Genomic DNA, 20,571 nt, shown 5'->3' with positions numbered 1-20,571 from the left:
CTGGAAAGAAATACAACGAGTGAGGTAATCAAATTTGCAGATGATACAAAATTGTTCAGAGTAGTTAAATCACAAGCAGATGTGATAAATTGCAGGAAGACCTTGTGAGACTGGACATCGAAATGGCAGATGAAATGTAATGTGGATAAGTGCAAGGTGATGCATATAGGGAAAAATAGCCCATGCTATAGTTACACAATGTTAGGTTCCATATTAGGTACTACCACCCAAGAAAGAGATCTAGGCGTCATAGTGGATAACACACTGAAATCGTCAGTTCAGTGTGCTGCAGCAGTCAAAAAAGCAAACAGAATGTTGGGAATTATTAGAAAGGGAATGGTGAATAAAACGGAAAATGTCATAATGTCTCTGTATTGCTCCATGGTGAGACCGCACCCTTGAATACTGTGTACAATTCTGGTCGCCGCATCTCAAAAAAGATATAATTTCGATGGAGAAGGTACAGAGAAGGGTGACCAAATGATAAGGGAATGGTACAGCTCCCCTATGAGGAAAGACTAACGAGGTTAGGACTTTTCAGCTTGGAGAAGAGACGGCTGAGGGGGGATATGATAGAGGTGTTTAAAATCATGAGAGGTCTAGAACGGGTAGATGTGAATCGCTTATTTACTCTTTCAGATAATAGAAAGACTAGGGGTCACTCCATGAAGTTAGCATGTGGCACATTTAAAACTAATCGGAGAAAGTTCTTTTTCACTCAACGCACAATTAAACTCTGGAATTTGTTGCCAGAGGATGTGGTTAGTGCAGTACCTGCTATTAATTAAGTTGACTTAGAAAATAGCCACTGCTATTACTAGCAACGGTAACATGGAATAGACTTAGTTTTGGGTAATTGCCAGGTTCTTATGGCCTGGATTGGCCACTGTTGGAAACAGGATGCTGGGCTTGATGGACCCTTGGTCTGACCCAGTATGGCATGTTCTTATGGTCTTAAAAAAATTATTGCAGGTTACGATTTTTACCTACACAATGTGGAATATAAAAAACTTGCATAGCCATGCCCTTTTTTTTATCATGGCTGCTAACGCGTCATATTCCCGTGATAAATATAGCAATTGATGAATCTAGGCCTTAGCTTGTGAGTCCTCTGGGATAGGGAAATATCTGAATGTAATCCACTTTGAAATGCCAAAAAGCAGCATATAAAATAAAAAATTTAAAAATAAATAAAATTAAATGATACTCCTGTGAGCTGTAATTTTTTCTGGCAATGCAAGTTTACAGTTTCTTCTCAAATTCCTTTTGCCATAAAATTCAGGGGAAAAAAGTGTGTTTTTAGAGAAAATAAAATGCACTGATCTAGGTTGCAGAGATCAAATTTTATATTATGTATTTCTCATAATTACATTAACGTTAAACCATATTTGTTTGGTTTATAATTGATCTTGAATAAAAATTTAAAAGGCTTGATTAATCACATATGTATTGGCATTCCTGCAAAAAGAATGTTCTTATTTACATTACTAGTGTAAAGGCCCATCAAAAATGACAGGAAAAAAATGAAGGGGATGTGTGTAGTCTCACTGCACTGACTTCCTCACCCCCAAAAATGCACCATCTCTCAGGCTCATATATCTCCCCTTGAGCAAAAGTGTGTGCACGCTGTTATATAGCAAATGTATTTAGCAAAGATTAATTGTATTTAGTGTGTGCTGATTCCTTATAGCATGTGTTATTTACTTTTAGTAAAAGCATGCTAAATGCAAATAATGTGATGCGAATTAGCACATGCTAATTGGTGTAGTGATGGTCTGGACCTGCGCAACACACAGACATCCCCATGGGTCAATTTTGTGTGGGAAACCAAGAGGCAAAAAGTCTGATGCATTAAATTAAATCATGAGATGACCCAGGAAATAGGCATTTTCCAGCATAACTGACAGTGTGACCAAACACAAATATAGCAAATAACAGATTTTCCATCTAGTAATCCCCTACTATAATTTTTTTTTTTTTATTAAAAAAGTATCATAACTGGTTATTTTTAACAATGCTGATGTGTAGCACATAAAACTCCCCATGGGGGATGGACCATGAAACAGCTCTTCAACATATGGGAAGAAAAACACAGTAAATGAACATTTGCCCATGGAAGTAGAAAGCTTTCCATATTACTCTGGCATTGGGAGAACATACTGTGGAAGACATGGGATATTTTCCCTGCTAGATAGGATAATGAGGTCTAAAATTACCTTTAGTGCAGCTGCTGCCTATCCAGCCAGCATCACAAAGACATCCATCTACAAAAGAAAAAAAAAAAAAGAGTTCAGATAAAAAAAAAAATAAAAAAAAATAACAGTTTGTGCATGGTTATTAAAGATCAACTTGCTCATATTTTGTTTAATGGAGCAATATTCAAACTGCTTGCACACAAGATTTTTACCCAGCATCTCTGCATCAATTTTCAAAGAGAAAGTATGCAAGGACTTTCATTTTGTAACTTGCCAAGTGTAGAAAGTATGTGTGTTCATCTGTGCCTGCTTTGTGTGGGTAGAAGTTTTGCTGTAAATATATGTGCACAGATCTGAAAATGTAATCTATGTGCATACTTTTCCTTCTCCAATCTAAATATGCCTCTGGGAATGCTTTACCTCAATTTGGTTAAAATATGCACACTGATGATGGGCAATTTTCAAATTGCTATTTATCCACATAAATTTGAAATTATCCATGCAAATAGACTGTCAAATTACCCTCCCCATGAACATTGTATAAGAGATGCTAAACAGTCTGTAGCATTAATTGTCAATCTGGGAAAAACTTCAGTAATCACTTAATCAGAGCTTGTCTAATGTATTTGAAATTAGGAATTTCTTCCTTCCTCCTGAGATATTTCAGCCTCTTCACTATAAACCATTTTTCTGCACTTGAATAGGGATCTTGAAGGAAATTATGATTACTCACATTCCCATTAGTTCGGATGTAACCACGAATGCCGGTATAGAAAAGTATTAAATAAATAAATGTACAAGTTGCTGCAAGACTCTGGTGGTTGGTTTTCACCTTCCACCAGCAGACGGCCTCTGGGACTATCTGGTTAATCCTCCCAGCTCTATGGCCCATACATCTTGATGGCAGCCATCTTGTTTTTGTCTGGACACATATATATATAATCCCAACAAGCAAAATAAATCAAAGGCAATGAAATAACTTTACAAAAGTCTATCCAATAATTAGGTGACTAACTACAAAAAGTTAGTTATAAGGATTGTTACTTTTAACAAATTAGAAACCCTCAATCCCAATTATAACTAAAACTTTAATAGTTGCTAAAGAAACTAGAGTGAAATTAGAGAGATTGGAGTGGTTTGGTGAATAGATATGAAATATGGTTTGAAACAAGACTTTTCACATGACATAATGCATTTGTGCCAGATAAATATTAACTAAATAAATATTTGTGCTTTAACAACTAAAAATTTCAAACATTTCTACCATCACTGCATGAGAAGGACTGAACATATATCCTCTTGAAAAAGTCGTAGTTTGGCGAAATTGAGGTCCTTTGTCTGGGACTTTTGATATAGTTAATGATGTGATAAGGTTTTGGGTTATTATTGAGAGTAAACCATATACAGATGTTAGTGACACAAACAATAATCACAGTACCTGAATGCAATCTGATTTGAAGTGGCTAAAAGGCAGAATGAATAAATAAATAAACACACTATGAAAGTCTATTTTGTTAGGTTCAAAATGATTACAATATAGACAACCAGAACAAATTTTTTGAATGATTGAGTCTTTTTCACTCTATTCATGAGTGGGTTTGAGGGTTTCTAATTTGATTAGAAGTAACGATCAAGTTGATGAGGTTATCCTTATAACTAATTTTTTGTTTTTTTATTATTGGACTCATATATATTTCAGGTTTCCAGTCTATAGTTTAGTCCTATAGTTTGTGGTTTAGTCTTTTCTACTTGATTCTACTTTGCCTTAGCATCTGCTTTCATGTTTCCTGATTTTTCTATGGTAACCCTTGCCATTCCAGTCTTCCTGCTGGGTCCTTCGTTGCCTCAGACTGTGCCTTTGTGTTTCGATTCTGCTGTGGTTATTCTTGCTGCTCCAGCATGTGTCGTGTGATTCCAACCTTTCTGTAGTGGTCTTACATTTCCTCGGAATGCAAATTTGTATCTCCAGATTTGTTCCTACATTGCCTTAGTGTGCGCCTTTGGGTTTCCTATTTAAGTCCTCTGGCCACTAGCACTTGAAGGCTCAGTCCAAGGGTCGGGTGGCTGATGGAGGCAGAAGATGCTCCTCTCTGCTCTTTCTGGAACCCACCCAACTCCCCTTGCTTGTACACTGCCCACTCTTGGCTTTGAGGGAATCAAACCTCCACCTGATTATACTGTCACAGTTGTGCGTTTCAGATAATTCTGACGTTTGTTCTTTTTCTATGAAGTAGTAGTTCTTGAGCTAGATTTTGCAGGTTTCCTTAACTCCTTAACTGGATAAATGGAATATGAAGTACTGGACTAAATTAGACCTACCACATTTGTTTTGATAGTTTGTAAGTTGCTTCTTGCTATAACTGACTCAAAAGTAAAATACCTGTAAATTAATTACATTCTTTTGATTATGAATATTCACAATTTCTAGATTTTTCTGTTTTGGAGTGAAATATGATGTCCCTCAGGCTCCCTTTAAACTTTATATGATGCTATTAGCTGAATTACTAGATTAAAATGAAGTCTCTTTCCAAATGAATGGAGATAACTATCAACTTTATGTTTCAGCAAAAGTGAACCTAGGTGAAGAAAAATTTAAACTGAATTCCTGTTTAGTATCTGTTTCTAAACGGATGCCATAGAAAAAGCTTATAATGAACTTGTGTTAAACTGAAGCACTGTGGGTTGGAAATTCCCACCCCAAAATTTGGTTGTCCTTCCATGCTTAGATGTCATCACTGTTTGTCCTCACAAGTCTGAAGTCCTGGAGCAACTTTAGACTCATTCTTGACAATAGGTATTCGGTTAAATCCTGTTTCCAAGAACTGCTTTATTCAATTAAAAAAATTTTGACAGCTAAATTCATTTCTTGACAGAGAAAATCTAGCAACTATGATCCATACCTTGATAACATCAAGCCCTTCTAGTGGCCTTCATAAATGTAAAATCAAGAGACTTCAGATTGTCCAGAATACAGCAGTTTGGTTGTTAACTAGTTAAAAACAATTCCCACATTACCCTTCAATGAGAATTATCCAAGTTGCCAATTTTATTCAGGGCACAGTTTAAAGAATTGAATATGGATTTACAATATAGGCCCAATGTAGTACATTTTTTTTAAACTACCCATTAAAGGTTTTATGTTTGCCTCCCTGGAAAAAAAAATTAATTTAACTAGTACAAGGAAGTTTCTTTTGTTTATGCAGCTCTATATCTTCAGAACATACTATCTAAAGAAAATAAAATTAACAATGGATTATCTAGCTTTCCAATGATACATCAAACCCTGGCTATTTAAAAAGAATTTAAATTATTTTTATTTTCTTAATATAGTTAAATGCATTTTCTAAGACCTTATGCTTTCCATATCAAATGTATTGTTTTGTGTTTATAATCTGTGTGGAGGAGTAGCCTAGAGTTAGAACAGCAAGCTGGGAACTAGGGAAGCCAGGATTCAAATCCCGTTGATGCTCCTTGTGACCTTGAGCAAGTCACTTCACCTCTATTGCCTCAGGTAGAAACCTGGGGTCTGCTTTACTAAGATTTTTCTCCATAGACACAGAATGGGAGAAAATCCTTAGTAAATCAGACTATTAGATTGTAAACCCTCTGGGGTTAGGGAAACACCTACTGTACTTGAATGTAATCCACTCTGAAGTATCACAAAAGGCGTAATATAAATAAAAAATTAATATTATTACTATTACAATTTATTATACTGTATTTGTTTTAATTCATGTTTAGGGATCTTTGTTTTCAGTTATTTTATTTTTCCTGGGAATTTCAATGTGACAAACAAAAAAGAAATCAGTGGAAAATGACATAATTCACAAGAGAACTATCAATGGAAATATCATTTTTCCACTGATTTCTTTTTTGTCTGTCACATTGAAATTCCCAGGAAAAATAAAATAAAAAATGAAACCAACGGTCCCTATTCATGTACTTTGGCAAAGTAGGCAAGGAATTATAGAAATACAATAAATAAATACAGTTTCTGTGTCTCTGGCTTTTCTGACTCTCTCACCATTCAATTGCAATAATTTATCTGCACTAGTGTATTGATTCAATCTGTTGTAATCCTCTTTCCAGTGCCCTTTCATTGACATTCCCCCCCCCCCCCCCCAAAGACATAAAATGCTTACCTTGTGTACAGACCCCATGAAGACTGCAGTTTAAAGGTTTACAATCAAGGATGCTGCAAGCTGGGCCACTCCAAAAGCCCACACACTGACATTTTCCCAGCACACAATGTCCGTGACCCCCGCAATCTGCAGGGTTACAGAGAGGCTCATGAACACACACAATGGTAGAGATGCTTCGGGGACATCGCCACATAGGATTTACACTGCTGAAGAAACAAGAGTTTTGAAGATTAAGAGTTCATTTTTCTTTTGATTCTGTTCCTTCCATTTTGCTGTTATTCACAGTTCTTTTTTATTTTCAACTTTTTTTCCTTTTACAAGGGGATGGTAACTTTTAAAAAGCTGCGTGGGTGCACATGTACTCGCATATGCCGGTTCGCGCCAATGGATGTGGCCATAAACGCATATACGTTATAAAATCAGCAGTACGTGTGCACAATTTTATAGGGACGCGTGCATGTGTGTGCAAATGCCGCCTCTACCGCGGAGGTGGGGGGATTTTGCTAGGCACGCATGCCGATGCAAATACCCACTTTCCCAGTTCACCCCGGTAAAGGATAGGACTTCCTAACCCCCTACCTTGATAGCCTCCCTTTTACCCTATTAGCCCTGACCCTTCAAACCCTGCTGACTAGCCCTGATTTTCACATTTTAAAACTTTCATGCCATCCATAGCAGAAGTAAATTTATGCGTTATCATACATAAGAATGAAAATAAGTCAAAAAAAATCAAGCATGATAATCTGGAAAACATTTTTCATGTAAACGTTTACCACAAAAGTCACACCACTTTTTTGTATTTTTGGAGCAGATAGCACATCGGCCTTGGGAAGTTGAGGACAAGAAGTGAGGCTGTGATGCCTTTACATCAGCGCTCATGGGTGCTGTAGGACCTCCTTTCTGGATGTGGTAGCTTGAAAGGCCACATTTCATTGCTACGATAGATACTTCACGTAGAAAGTCCAAGTGGCTCATTGCTTACATAAGAACATGCCCATCAAGCCCATCATCCTGTTTCCAACAGTGCCAATCCAGGCCATAAGAACCTGGCAAGTACCCAAAAACTAAGTCTATTCCATGTTACCATTGCTAATGGCAGTGGCTATTCTCTAAGTGAACTTAATAGCAGGTAATGGACTTCTCCAAGAACTTATCCAATCCTTTTTTAAACACAGCTATACTAACTGCACTAACCACATCCTCTGGCAACAAGTTCCAGAGTTTAATTGTGCGTTGAGTAAAAAAGAACTTTCTCTCCGATTAGTTTTAAATGTGCCCCATGCTAACTTCATGGAGTGCCCCCTAGTCTTTCTACTATCCGAAAGAGTAAATAACCGATTCACATCTACCCGTTCTAGACCTCTCATGATTTTAAACACCTCTATCATATCCCCTCTCAGCCATCTCTTCTCCAAGCTGAAAAGTCCTAACCTCTTTAGTCTTTCCTCATAGGGGAGCTGTTCCATCCCCTTTATCATTTTGGTCGCCCTTCTCTGTACCTTCTCCATCGCAATAATATCTTTTTTGAGATGCAGCGACCAGAACTGTACACAGTATTCAAGGTGCGGTCTCACTATGGAGCGATACAGAGGCATTATGACATTTTCTGTTTTATTCACCATTCCCTTTTTGATAATTCCCAACATTCTGTTTGCTTTTTTGACTGCCGCAGCACACTGAACCGACGATTTCAATGTGTTATCCACTATGATGCCTAGATCTCTTTCTTGGGTGGTAGCACCTAATATGGAACCTAACATTGTGTAACTATAGCATGGGTTATTTTTTCCTATATGCATGCATCACCTTGCACTTATCCACATTAAATTTCATCTGCCATTTCGATGCCCAATTTTTGGTAAACTTAACTCTAGCTATTCGACTAATGAAAATGAATCACTTTTTAAATTGGTCCCTTAATGTCGCATTTACATTTATTTGTACCGAGTTGGCTACTAGTTAGCCTTTTGGTTAGGCCTTTGGATTGTTTAACTTAGTTTCTATGAAGTAGTAGTTCTTGAGCTAGATTTTGCAGGTTTCCTTAACTCCTTAACTGGATAAATGGAATATGAAGTACTGGACTAAATTAGACCTACCACATTTGTTTTGATAGTTTGTAAGTTGCTTCTTGCTATAACTGACTCAAAAGTAAAATACCTGCAAATTAATTACATTCTTTTGATTATGAATATTCACAATTTCTAGATTTTTCTGTTTTGGAGTGAAATATGATGTCCCTCAGGCTCCCTTTAAACTTTATATGATGCTATTAGCTGAATTACTAGATTAAAATGAAGTCTCTTTCCAAATTAAAATGTATTTGTTTTATCTGACTACTACTTTATTGATTGCTGCATGAGTTCATAATTTACCAGCTATTTATTGCTTATATTTTATTTTGAAAATTGCTTTGAGCTATTGTAATTGTGGCCTAAAAATGCAAAAAAAAATAAAAATTAAATGTTTAAGTTTGTGATAGCCTCACAGAGAGGTGTGGGTGTCTGATACCCCCAGCAATGACCACCAAACTAATATTCTCCTTTTAATTATTTGTCATCCCTTTTTATCTCCCAAGTGTTTGCGTTGGCCCCGTAAGTTAGCTGAGATAAGACTGTGCTGGCTCAGGAATGTTCTTAATTTGGCCGATTGAAGACAAGTTCAGTCACATAGTCTAAGTTCCTGGCCATAGAACATACTAAAAAAAAAAATAAAAAAATCAAACCCTTCCAGTTCCTGGCCAAAGAACTCAACCACTTCTAGTTCCTAGACGTAGATTAGCATTCAAATACAAGCAGCTCAGAATTTCTGAAAACAGACTCCCTTAATACCATGGCAATACCAGGCAAGATCTGAATGAGTCTTCATCATGCTCTGCTTCTGACTTCTCCCCTTCTTTCTTTTTAAACCTTTGACTGCCTCACTTTGAGATGAAGGTGAAAATATGTTTTTAAGGATTTCATTAAATAGTATCATTATTCTCCTCTAGCCTGAGTATATATCTAGAAAATCTTTGTAGCTGCATTATGCAAATGTTTTTGATCAGGTATACTGGTTCTGCATTAGCAAAAGCATTTTAACATCTGCATCATACAGACATATTTCTTATTTACTAAGTACTACTAAGGAATTACAAAGCACATGAGATTCCCTTAAAACAGAGGTTTGCCTAATTTTCTTTTAGACATACAGGGTCAGACGAACTGCAGGGATTTTCCTATTTTGAGACTATGGGTAAAATGTTTCGTATGCACGGGCCATATATTCATCTCACAGACAACAGTTATAGTGTCATCTCTTCTAGATTATACACATACCAATGATCTGATGGGTAACTGGCAAGTGTTCCATTTAAAATGAGAGTAGCTGACCCACCACCATCCAGGTTTATTGCATTAATAACTCCTTGATCCTTTAAAAATCTTGCCATTTCCCAGAGATTAAGACTGAAAAAAAATAAAGTAATAATCATTAGAATTTGTTTTTCATCCCCATGTCTTTATGAATGTACAGTGATTACAATTAAACTGTCAATGAAAAGATATGTTAATATATGCACGTGACAGCGTTACATAAGTGCACTAGTAACAATCTTAAAAGAGAACGCAATTTGCTACATATATGTATGCATAAACGTGTGTATACATGTACATACATACATGAGACAGACTATGCACATCCTTCATAACTTGGAAATCAGAGACTGCACAGATATATGCTAATTTTTCCATTGAAATCAATGTTAAATTTTTATGAAACTTAACTAAATCTATATAAATATATATACACAGGCCACAGACTTGCGCCGTATGAGGTCTGATGTTCCACACACACCAATGATTTCTCTGAGGACAAGCAGGCTGGTAGTTCTCACACGAGTGACATCATCAGATGGAGCCCCGATAAGGAAAACTTGTGTCAAAATATCTAGAACTTTGAATAGGCACACTCAGCATGCCCTATACCATGTGTCCACGTAGGGTCCCCTCTTTCGTCTCTTTTCCATGGAGCTGTAAGCCTCGTGGTTTGAGTGAGCTCACCTTGGCTGTTTCTGGCCTAGTGGAAAATGTTTTTCATTGTGCTTTTTTTTTTTTTTCGTTCCTTTGCCAGGTCCCTCTCAGTGCTTCCTCGTAGTGTTCTAGTCATGGTTTTTGGCATTTCTGGTAAGTTTCCTTTCGTGGTCAATTCTCTCCGCAGCAGTGGTGTCCCAGTGCCTGCCGGCCATCAATGGCAGCCACCATTGTTTAGTGTCTACGGTCCCTTTTCTTTCGTTCCATCATGGCCATGTCCAGTTTCCGTTGATGCCCCCCCCAAATGCCCGAGGACCATGTTCATTACGGATCCTCATGAGATATGTGTCCTCTGCCTGAAGGCATCACATGACATCCGGGGTTGTCGACTGTGCGTCAAATGACCCCGAAGGGATGTCTGTTTCAACTCGAGAAGATGGATCAGCTCATTAGGTCGAGGAAGTCCGAACCATTGGCATAAGCATCAATGGACCTTGGAGCCACACCAATGGACACCACCATCGATGGATCTCCTCTGGGCCGAGTATGCCTGGTTCATCATCTTTGGCCTTGGTACAAGGGAAAGACAGGGCCGAGCATCGAGGGAAGCCTGAGAAGCATTAGCACTGGTCCCCATTGATACACGGTGCTGGGTGCAGGAATGCACAGGCTTATGCTGCGATGCCCCCAAAGAAATCCTGCAGTGAGGAGAGCCCATTTTCTATTGGTGCCAGGGGTCCGCAATAGTCTCCACATGTCCTGGTGCCAGTCATCAATCCACCTCAAGGGTCCGAAGAAGATCTGGCCACCCCTCCTTCCTCCCAGTTGGTGTTGTCATCAGCATTGTTTGAGGACATGGAGAGTCAAGTCCAGCTGGCAGTAGATTGGGCACTACAGGGCATCAGGCCTGTGGCACCAACAGCACCAGATCCATGCTGCCCATCATCTTACCCTTGCTGGAGAAGCTCAACGTGCTCATCAGTGCATTACCAGCCCAGCCCAGCTGGTGCTGGTTCCCGGGATGGTACCAGTGCTCATCAAGGCACAAAGGCCTCCCCCTACCATAAGAACATGCCATACTAGGTCAGACCAAGGGTCCATCAAGCCCAGCATCCTGTTTCCAACAGTGGCCAATCCAGGCCATAAGAACCTGGCAAAAACCCAAAAACTAAGTCTATTCCATGTTACTGTTGCTAGTAATAGCGGTGGTTATTATCTAAGTCAACTTAATTAATAGCAGGTAATGGACTTCTCGTCCAAGAACTTATCCAATCCTTTTTTAAACACAGCTATACTAACTGCACTAACCACATCCTCTGGCAACAAATTCCAGAGTTTAATTGTGCGTTGAATGAAAAAGAACTCTCTCAGATTAGTTTTAAATGTGCCACATGCTAACTTCATGGAGTGCCCCCTAGTCTTTCTATTATCCAAAAGAGTAAAAAAACGATTCACATCTACCCGTTCTAGACCTCTCATGATTTTAAACACCTCTATCATATCCCCCCTCAGCCTTCTCTTCTCCAAGCTGAAAAGTCCTAACCTCTTTAGTCTTTCCTCATAGGGGAGCTGTTCCATTCCCTTTATCATTTTGGTCACCCTTCTCTGTACTTTCTCCATCGCAATTATATCTTTTTTGAGATGTGGCGACCAGAATTGTACACAATATTCAAGGTGCAGTCTCACCTTGGAGCGATACAGAGGCATTATGACATTTTCCGTTTTATTCACCATTCCCTTTCTAATAATTCCCAACATTCTGTTTGCTTTTTTGACTGCCGCAGCAGACTGAACCGATGATTTCAATGTGTTATCCACTATGATGCCTAGATCTCTTTCTTGGGTAGTAGCACCTAATTTGGAACCTAACATTGTGTAACTATAGCATGGGTTATTTTTCCCTATATGCATCACCTTGCACTTGTCCACATTAAATTTCATCTGCCATTTAGATGCCCAGTTTTCCAGCCTCACAAGGTCTTCCTGCAATTTATCACAATCTGCTTGTGATTTAACTACTCTGAACAATTTTGTATCACCTGCAAATTTGATTACCTCACTCATCTTATTTCTTTCCAGATCATTTATAAATATATTGAAAAGTAAGGGTCCCAGTACAGATCCCTGAGGCACTCCACTGCCCACTCCCTTCCACTGACAAAATTGTCCATTTAATCCTACTCTGTTTCCTGTCTTTTAGCCAGTTTGCAATCCACGAAAGGACATCGCCACCTATCCCATGACTTTTTACTTTTCCTAGAAGCCTCTCATGAGGAACTTTGTCAAATGTCTTCTGAAAATCCAAGTACACTACCATCTACCGGTTCACCTTTATCCACATGTTTATTAACTCCTTCAAAAAAATGAAGCAGATTTGTGAGGCAAGACTTGCCTTGGGTAAAGCCATGCTGACTTTGTTCCATTAAATACGGTGGTCATTGCAGACTCCTCCTCTGAGAAAGCTCCTCCGAGGAGGAAGCTCTACCAAGGCCAGAAAGTGGTCCAGATCTGGTCATGGGCCCTGTTCCATTGGGATGGAACTCAGGGCCATGTACCTGGCCGGGATGAGAAAGTGGTAGCGGTCAGGCTGAGTCGAGCCTTCCGCGCCCCCCAAGTAGTCCCTGAATCAGGGGATAGTGAATTGGATATTTCACCTCTGGGCGAGTCCGGATGCAGATCTGTTCGCATCTCCCTGCAACAGGAAGGTGTCTCGGTTCTGTTCCCTATACAGGTCAGACAGCAAACCAGCCTTGGACACCCTTGCCCATCATTGAGGCAAGGGTCTTCTGTATGCATATCCTTCAATTCCCATAATGGTGAAATCTCTCTTGAAACTTTGTGAGGACAGAGGGAGTATGATCCTCATAGCCCCTCATTGACCGAGCCAGATCTGGTTTCCATTCCTGTAGGAGTTGTCCATCCGGAGACCAAATTGGACTACCCCACCTGCCCAGGTGAGATTCTTCTACTCTGCATAAATGAGGATATAAATTCCCACATGCAATACAATATTAGCCCCGTCCCCCTCCCTGCAATATTGCCTTTATCTGACCTATGAACCCTTTTTTCCCACTACTGCCCTTCATATCCATCCCAAGGATGCCCCAAATTTATTACAAGTCATTTTCCCCACCATCTCCCCTGGTAGGCCATTTCAGGATGTTTATTTACATGCAGTAATGCAGAGCTCTTACTGTGTCTTTTTCTCACTTAGATGTCCTGTCTTTATGTTTTCCTTCTAGTGGTTGCTTGCATTTCTCTTCTGCCACAGCACCACCCCATTCGCCTCTAATTCCTTTCCCTTCATCCTATAGATTCTCTTCATCTCTTATTTCCCAATTATCTTCCTCCACAAATGTCGATAATACTTTTGTTTCACCTCAGTCCTCTAATTTTATCTCCCACTCTGTTATATGAATAATGTATCTCCTCTCTTACTACAAGCTTTGTCCCCATATTTCCTATATCTTCTCTCATCATTTACTGCCACCATATATACATTTTCTTCTATTTCTTTATCTATTAAATGTTTCTTAAAGAAGTTCATTGAATCACATTTATAAAAAGGAAATCAAATTAAATACAATTAAATGCTTGATCTAACCCTTTGTCCCTTGTCTGTCCGTCTACATGAAACAAAATTAGTCGCCCGTCCTGATCATGTCCCACCGCAGTCCTGGCAGAGATAACATTAATAAACTGCTCAAATGTTCCTGTTCAAAAAGGAAAAATAATGGCAAATTAATCACAAAATAGACACTGTGAAAAAAAAAACCAGAAAATAAACTTTTCTATAAATAGCAGATTTATATTCATGTACTTTTCTTAATATGATAAACTTTTGGGTGGTTTTGTTGATTTTATACGTCTCCACTCATTAAAAAATTTGGAAAAGACTTCTTTTGGCATCTATTTTCTTTACGTTTGCTCATGACTTTTTTAGATTGCCTACCTTGTTGTTTTCTGAAACTTCAAAAGATGAACAGACTAAAATACAAGTAACAAGGGACCAAGTCACTCTTTATAGCAAAAAAAAAATTATTCGCTAGCTTGGGTGAATAAAAATAATTGTACAATACATATGGAAAAGGCAACCAAGAAGCCTTACACAGCTTAAAAAACTGGAATAAACCTTCTTTACTTGAGGATTTACATCTGTTCCTGCTCTCCAATGCATATTGCATTATCATCAACTTCATTACTACTGGCAGTCACTCTCAACGCCGTTCCCGAACCACCTTGAAAGCTCCCCCAACTGTGCGCCACAGATCCCAAGATTTATAGAACTCAGGCTAATGACATTACCACGCTGCTCTAAGCAGGAGAGGAAGCAGCAGCTGCACACACTGGGGAAACCAAGTCAGTGGGAGCAGATGGCAATCTCCCTACTACCAGCAGCAACTCTAGTGTTGGCCTGAAGATTAGGAATGTGCAGAAGGAAAAACATTTGTTGCTATTCGGTATTCGTTGCGCCGGGACCCAAATCCGTTGCATCCATTTTCGGGGAAACCCAATTCGTCCATTAGTTGCATTCGGTATTCGTTTTCCATTAAAGTTGGAAAAACAAACAAAAAAAAACAAAACCCCATCCCAACCCTTTAAATATAATTAACTACAACCCCCCACCCTCCTGACCCCCCCCCCCAAGACTTGCCAAAAGTACCTGGTTTGTCCAGCAGGGGTCCTGGAGCAATCTCCTGCACTCGGGTCGTCGGCTGCCAGTATTCAAAATGGCGCCGATAGCCTTTGCCCTTATTGTGTCACAGAGGCTACAGGTGCCATTGGTCGGCCCTTGTCACATGGTAGGAGCAATGAACGGCTGGCGCCATCTTGTGCTCCTACCATGTGACAGGGATCGACCTTAACTATATTTTTTACCCATTTTTTAAGTTCACTTCACAGTCCAAGATGATCCCTAAATCTCTAAGCTCAAAAGGAGATAGGATAATTCTTTGATGTTTCCAAGATTTCTCTCTCTTTTTGTTGGATTAGTTTGGGGCAGATGTACAGTATCTCAGTTTTTTTAGCGTTCAGAGAAAGACTCATTTGGGTCAAGACTTTACTAATTGCTGAACGATAAATGTCCCAAAGTTTAAGAGTAGAGTCTATATTATTTTCAATTGGGATTAAAATCTGCACATCATCTGCATAAATAAAATAAGTGAGACTAAGACCAGATAAAAGTTTACATAAAAGGACACAAATATTTAAAAAAGTGGCAGATAATGATGATCCTTGAGGTACCCCATGAAGTAAATTGATTAATTCAGATTCTTTATTATTTAATTTCACTTTGTAGGATCTATTGCTCAAGTAGGATATAAACCATTGTAGAACATTTTCTTTTAAACAGATTTCATTTAGTCTATTAATGAGCGTTTTGTGGTTCACCATGTCAAAGGCTGAAGAAATATCTAATATAACTAGAAAATAAGATTGACTATTGTCAGTTCCTTTCAACACTGTGTCTTGTAGTGAGACCAATAAAGTTTCTGTACTATAGTACTTTCTAAATCCATATTGAGAAGGAAATAAAATGTTATGTCTTTCTAAGTATTCGGTGAGTTGATTGTTAACTACTTTTTCGAGAATTCTGGCTAGACAGGGTAGGTTTGAAATGGGCCTAAGATTGGATGGGTCTAAAAAATTGGTTTGAGCCTTTTTCAGAATGGGTTTTACTATCGCACATTTAAGTATGTCCGGAACAATGCCTTGGGTTAAGGAAAGGTTAATAATATCAGCTAAAGGTCTAGCAGTTATGGTGGAGATGGTCTTTATTAGTTTGGTAGGGATGGAATCAATAGGATGTATGGCTGGATTCAAATTTTTTATGATATTTTCAATTTCAGTTGATGAATTGATGAAATAGTTTCAAAAGATGACCATGAGATTTGTGGGTTAGATGGAAGAACTATCTGACTTGATTCACATATGTGTATGTTTTTAGTAAATTTGAGATTGTGTCTCTAAAAAAAGAAGGCTCTCTCGTTACATTTGTCATCAGAGATGTCATATGAAGAGGAGTTTGTACTATGGTTAGTGAGATCAGCTACATATGAGAAATGTACCCTGGGATTGTATTGATAATTATGAATTTTTTTAGAAAAATAATGTCTTTTAGCTTTATTAGTGAATGAGTTGTATTTGTGGAGAAGAATCCTATAATTACTTAAAGTGTCAATGGTGGGATTTTCCCTCCATTTCTTTTCAGCATTCCTCAAAGAGCATTTCATCAATTTGAGTTCAAGTGTGTACCAAGGTGATTTCTGTTTATTACTGATTATTTATTTTTTGATTAGTGGACAAAAGAGTATTGGCTACTTTTTTAGTGAGGGAGTACCAAGAATTTGTAGCTGTTTCGCTATTTGTTAAATCTAATTTTTCCAGAGCTAATGGAACGTGTTCTATTAGATCATCTAGCTGACATCACTTCCTAAATTCTATAGTTGTTTTTTTAGGGAGGATTGTACAGTTAGAATATTGTATCTTAAAGTTAGTGGAAATTAGTCAATGGTCCGACCAAGGAATTGGGGTAGAAATTGGAGCTGAGATATTGTCTATAGGGAAATTAATGAAAATAAGGTCTAATGTGTGACCAGCCCTGTGTGTTGGAAAATGTATAAGTTGTTGAAATCCTATTGCTAACATAGTGGTAAGAAGTGATTCACAGTTATGGGATAAGGGATCTGAGTCCACATATAGATTAAAGTCTCCAAAGATAATTGTAGGGAGATCAAGGTTAATGTTTTTAACAAGAAATTCAATTAAAGGGGAGACATTTGTTTCTAGTAAACCTGGGGGTGCATAGACTAAACACATTTGGAGCTGTTGAGATTTTAAAAAAGCAATTTCAATGTGCGATGGAGTGTTAACCAAAAAAGAATTCAAAATTGTTCTTCAACAGGTAATCATCATAAGACCACTACCCCTTTTGGGATAGAGTGGATATCATAGATACTTTTTGGTAACTGATTTAAAAGGTCAGCATTAGTATTTTTAAACCAGGTTTCCGTTACTCCACAAAAATCAGGATCTTTTTCTAATAAGAGATCTGAAAAGACAGATGTCATTTTAACAAGAGACTGAGCATTAACAAGAATAAGGGATAACATTAGGGGAACAGTGATAAGCTGTCTTTGTATATGCAATGATTTTGACTTTCTAACAGTTTGTCTTGTTCTAGCTAGAGTAATAATCGTGGGGATTTGTGAATTCTCCATAGTAGCGATTAAGTCTGTTAGTCCAGCAGTTAAAAAAGAGGATAGACAAAAGGCAAAGTGGGTTTATCGCATTATAAGGTAGGGAAACCAACTTTGGTGAAAAAAAGACAAAGGGGAAAAACCACGGCCCAAAACCAAGGGGCATGCCCCTTGGTCACGATCCTTCGGTGCACAACACCTCCGGCCCTTCGCGTGTTTTAAGCCTCTTCATAGAGCCGATGATGTGTTTACGTTAACGTCATCGGCAGAGGAAGGGGTAACACCACGAGATCTTCCCGATGCCGGAGCTGAGTCAAGGCAAATGAAGAGGAAATCAGCTTTAATCCGGGCCTTGGAGGAGGCAAAACAAGAGTCCTACCAGCAGATGGAGCGGTGTATCTGTGTTAGTTATTCTCATGGTAATTTCATGTATCCTTGGTTTCATTAGTTGTAAATGATATATTTAATACAAATTAAATAAAAAAAAATATCATCCTTCTCTGCATCCTTAACACTTTCTGAGTCAGGCTAAGTGTGGCCTTCACCCAGACAAACTCAAGAAGACCCCTATTATACTGGGGTAACCAGCATGAAGAAGTATTCAAAACTAAACAGCAGTAGCACAGTTGTATCAAGCTTCCAAGAAGGCTCGGGTAATCTTCACGGAGAGACTATGGTTAAAACCCAAATATCAATGAACAAGAGGAGACAGGATGATTTTGGCTCCTGACCTCACTAGTTTTGGTGGCAAGTAATACAAGAGGGCTTGAATGTTGAATTAAAATCAAAGACAACAATGCTGTAAGCTTGGCATGGCCTACTAAAGGAGGAGCAAGCAAACATTTAAAATGGACTCTGGACATGCTTGGGTCAGATATGGAAGGTAGTGGCAGGAACAGGGTAGAAAGGTTGAGTAAACTTGGTAACACAGCAAGCCATAGGGTAGATGGGTTAGTACAAGCAAGCCAAGACTCCCCAGACGCCAAACAGGTCAATGCTGGCAAGCTTGAGTGGCCAGGAACTGTTTAACAAAGCCACTGGAACCTAGGTGGCCTCACTAGTTTTGGTAGCTGCTTCGATTGAAACATAGAAACATAGAAATGACGGCAGAAGAAGACCAAACGGCCCATCAAGTCTGCCCAGCAAGCTACGCACTTTATCCATTTTTTTTTCCCTTTTTCTCTCTCCCACCTGTTACTATTGGCTTCCAGTACCCTCCAGCCCTAATTCCCCGCCACCCAATTTAGAGAGCAGCTCTGTATCTGCATCCAAGTGACATCCAGCTCAATTAGGGGTAGCAACCGCTGTAACAAGCAGGCCACCCCCTTGCCCCATACTCTTACCCACCCCTGTTTTTATTTTTTTGTTTTGTTTTATTTTTTTTTTGGAAATAGCAGCCCTCCATCCTTCCGCTCCGTGAAGGTGGAACACCAACTACTGGCCACTGGCATCCCGCTCCATGAATGCCTCTGTGGCTACTGCCGCTCCGTGCAGTGTTTGAATGCCGCTGTGGCTACTGCCGCTCCGTGCAGTGTTTGAATGCCGCTGTGGCTACTGCCGCTCCGTGCAGTGTTTGAATGCCTCCACTTTATTCACGCCCTCTAGACTTGCTGCAAGGCTTGGAGGTGAGATAGGGGTGATGGAAGAGAAAGGCTGATGGATAATGGATTGAGTGTGGAAACTCAATCAATTGCCTGGAATGGTGGAGAACAGAAGAGAAAGTGGTCCATGCACTAGTAACTAGCAGACTTGGACTACTGCAACTCCTTTTATCAGAATTATCATTGATTTCACTGAAACTGCAACTCCTCCAGAATACAGTGGTAAAGTTACTCGTCAAAACAAAAAGTTAGAGATCTTATTTTAATTTTTTTCAGCACTTATATTACGCTTTTTCAAATCTATTGTGCAAAGCGGATTACAAAATTTAACATAAAACATCAAAAACAAACACTCTTTGACAATCAGTGATGTGCAGTGGGAATGGAGTGTCTGTCCAAGGAAAAAAATGGCAACGTGCAGTAGGAGGTAATGAATCATAATACTTGGTCAGGAGTCTCCTGTGAATAGATAGAGATGGAGTAATATAAAACTAAAAATGGCCCAATATCACAGTTGTATTTGAAGTGGTAGGAAGAAAGTCTATTGAAGAAACTGAGAATAATATGACAAGCTTGTACGATGAGGAAAATGTGCTGCCGGAAGAAGAATCGAGATTTGAGAAGAAGTCTCTTTGCATGTTTTCTTTTAATTTTTTTCCCCTAAAATGTATACTTTGCTGGGGGATTTGCTCTTACATTTAACATTAATGATAATAGTTGTAATAATATGATGGTGGAGTAAACTGGGAAAGAAGCTCAGGGGTTGCTAGGCTGCTAAACTGAATGCCTATGTATATGTAATTTGTTTAATGATTTGCATGTTTCTGATATGGTGCATGTGATGCTTTGGGGAGTGGGGAATGTGGAAGCTGAAGCTTGCCAGCCTGGCATATAAGAGAAAGAATTGTGGATTTGAGGGTAGAAGGGTTTGTTGGGGAATGGATGAGAGGGGGAGGTGGGAGAAGGTAGGGGAAATGGGTCATTTGATGTATGATGGCACAGTGGTAATTTGGAAAATTGCACTGGAAAAATCATACACTGAAGATGGAAAGGAAATATGGGCTGCTTAAAATGACAGATGTTTGTAAATGAGTTCTTTAAAGTTTGTGACCTGAAACATGAAGGGTCTTAATAATCCAATTAAAAGGAAGAAAGTACTCCAGATTCTGAGTAAAATGAATATGAATGTAGTGTTTCTACAGGAAATACATTGTCCGAAAAATACGTAGGAGTGTGGCTTAAGAGTGCGAACGTATCTCTTTTTCCTATATAGGGGAGAAAAAGAGGAGGGTAATGATTTTAATATCAAAGGCAGTTAGTTTCAATTACAAAAAGAGAATATATGATCCAGAGGGGAGACAGAATGGGGTTACGGTGACATTCTTGTACATATGACTTGTGCAGATTATAAAATGTACATAAATGTA

General features: G+C 38.8%; 1 protein-coding gene across 3 annotated transcripts in view; it reads right to left on the bottom strand.

Annotated features, from left to right (window-relative positions):
• Window positions 1–20,571, bottom strand: part of NAGPA (N-acetylglucosamine-1-phosphodiester alpha-N-acetylglucosaminidase) — a 61,006-nt gene that overhangs the window by 18,022 nt on the left and 22,413 nt on the right. For 2 of the 3 annotated variants that reach the window (XM_029613344.1, XM_029613342.1), the window contains 4 exons: window positions 13,949–14,057; window positions 9,652–9,780; window positions 6,338–6,543; window positions 2,217–2,264 (listed from right to left, as the gene is read on the bottom strand). In XM_029613344.1, coding sequence (XP_029469204.1) covers window positions 2,217–2,264; window positions 6,338–6,543; window positions 9,652–9,780; window positions 13,949–14,057 — 492 coding nt within the window. The remainder of the gene's footprint in view (window positions 1–2,216; window positions 2,265–6,337; window positions 6,544–9,651; window positions 9,781–13,948; window positions 14,058–20,571) is intronic. The other variant, XM_029613343.1, reaches the window with a different exon arrangement.

This window comes from Rhinatrema bivittatum, chromosome 8 (genome assembly GCF_901001135.1).
Source record: "Rhinatrema bivittatum chromosome 8, aRhiBiv1.1, whole genome shotgun sequence".
In the NCBI taxonomy this organism is placed as follows: domain Eukaryota; kingdom Metazoa; phylum Chordata; class Amphibia; order Gymnophiona; family Rhinatrematidae; genus Rhinatrema; species Rhinatrema bivittatum.
This window is presented reverse-complemented; position numbering and strand designations above follow the sequence as displayed.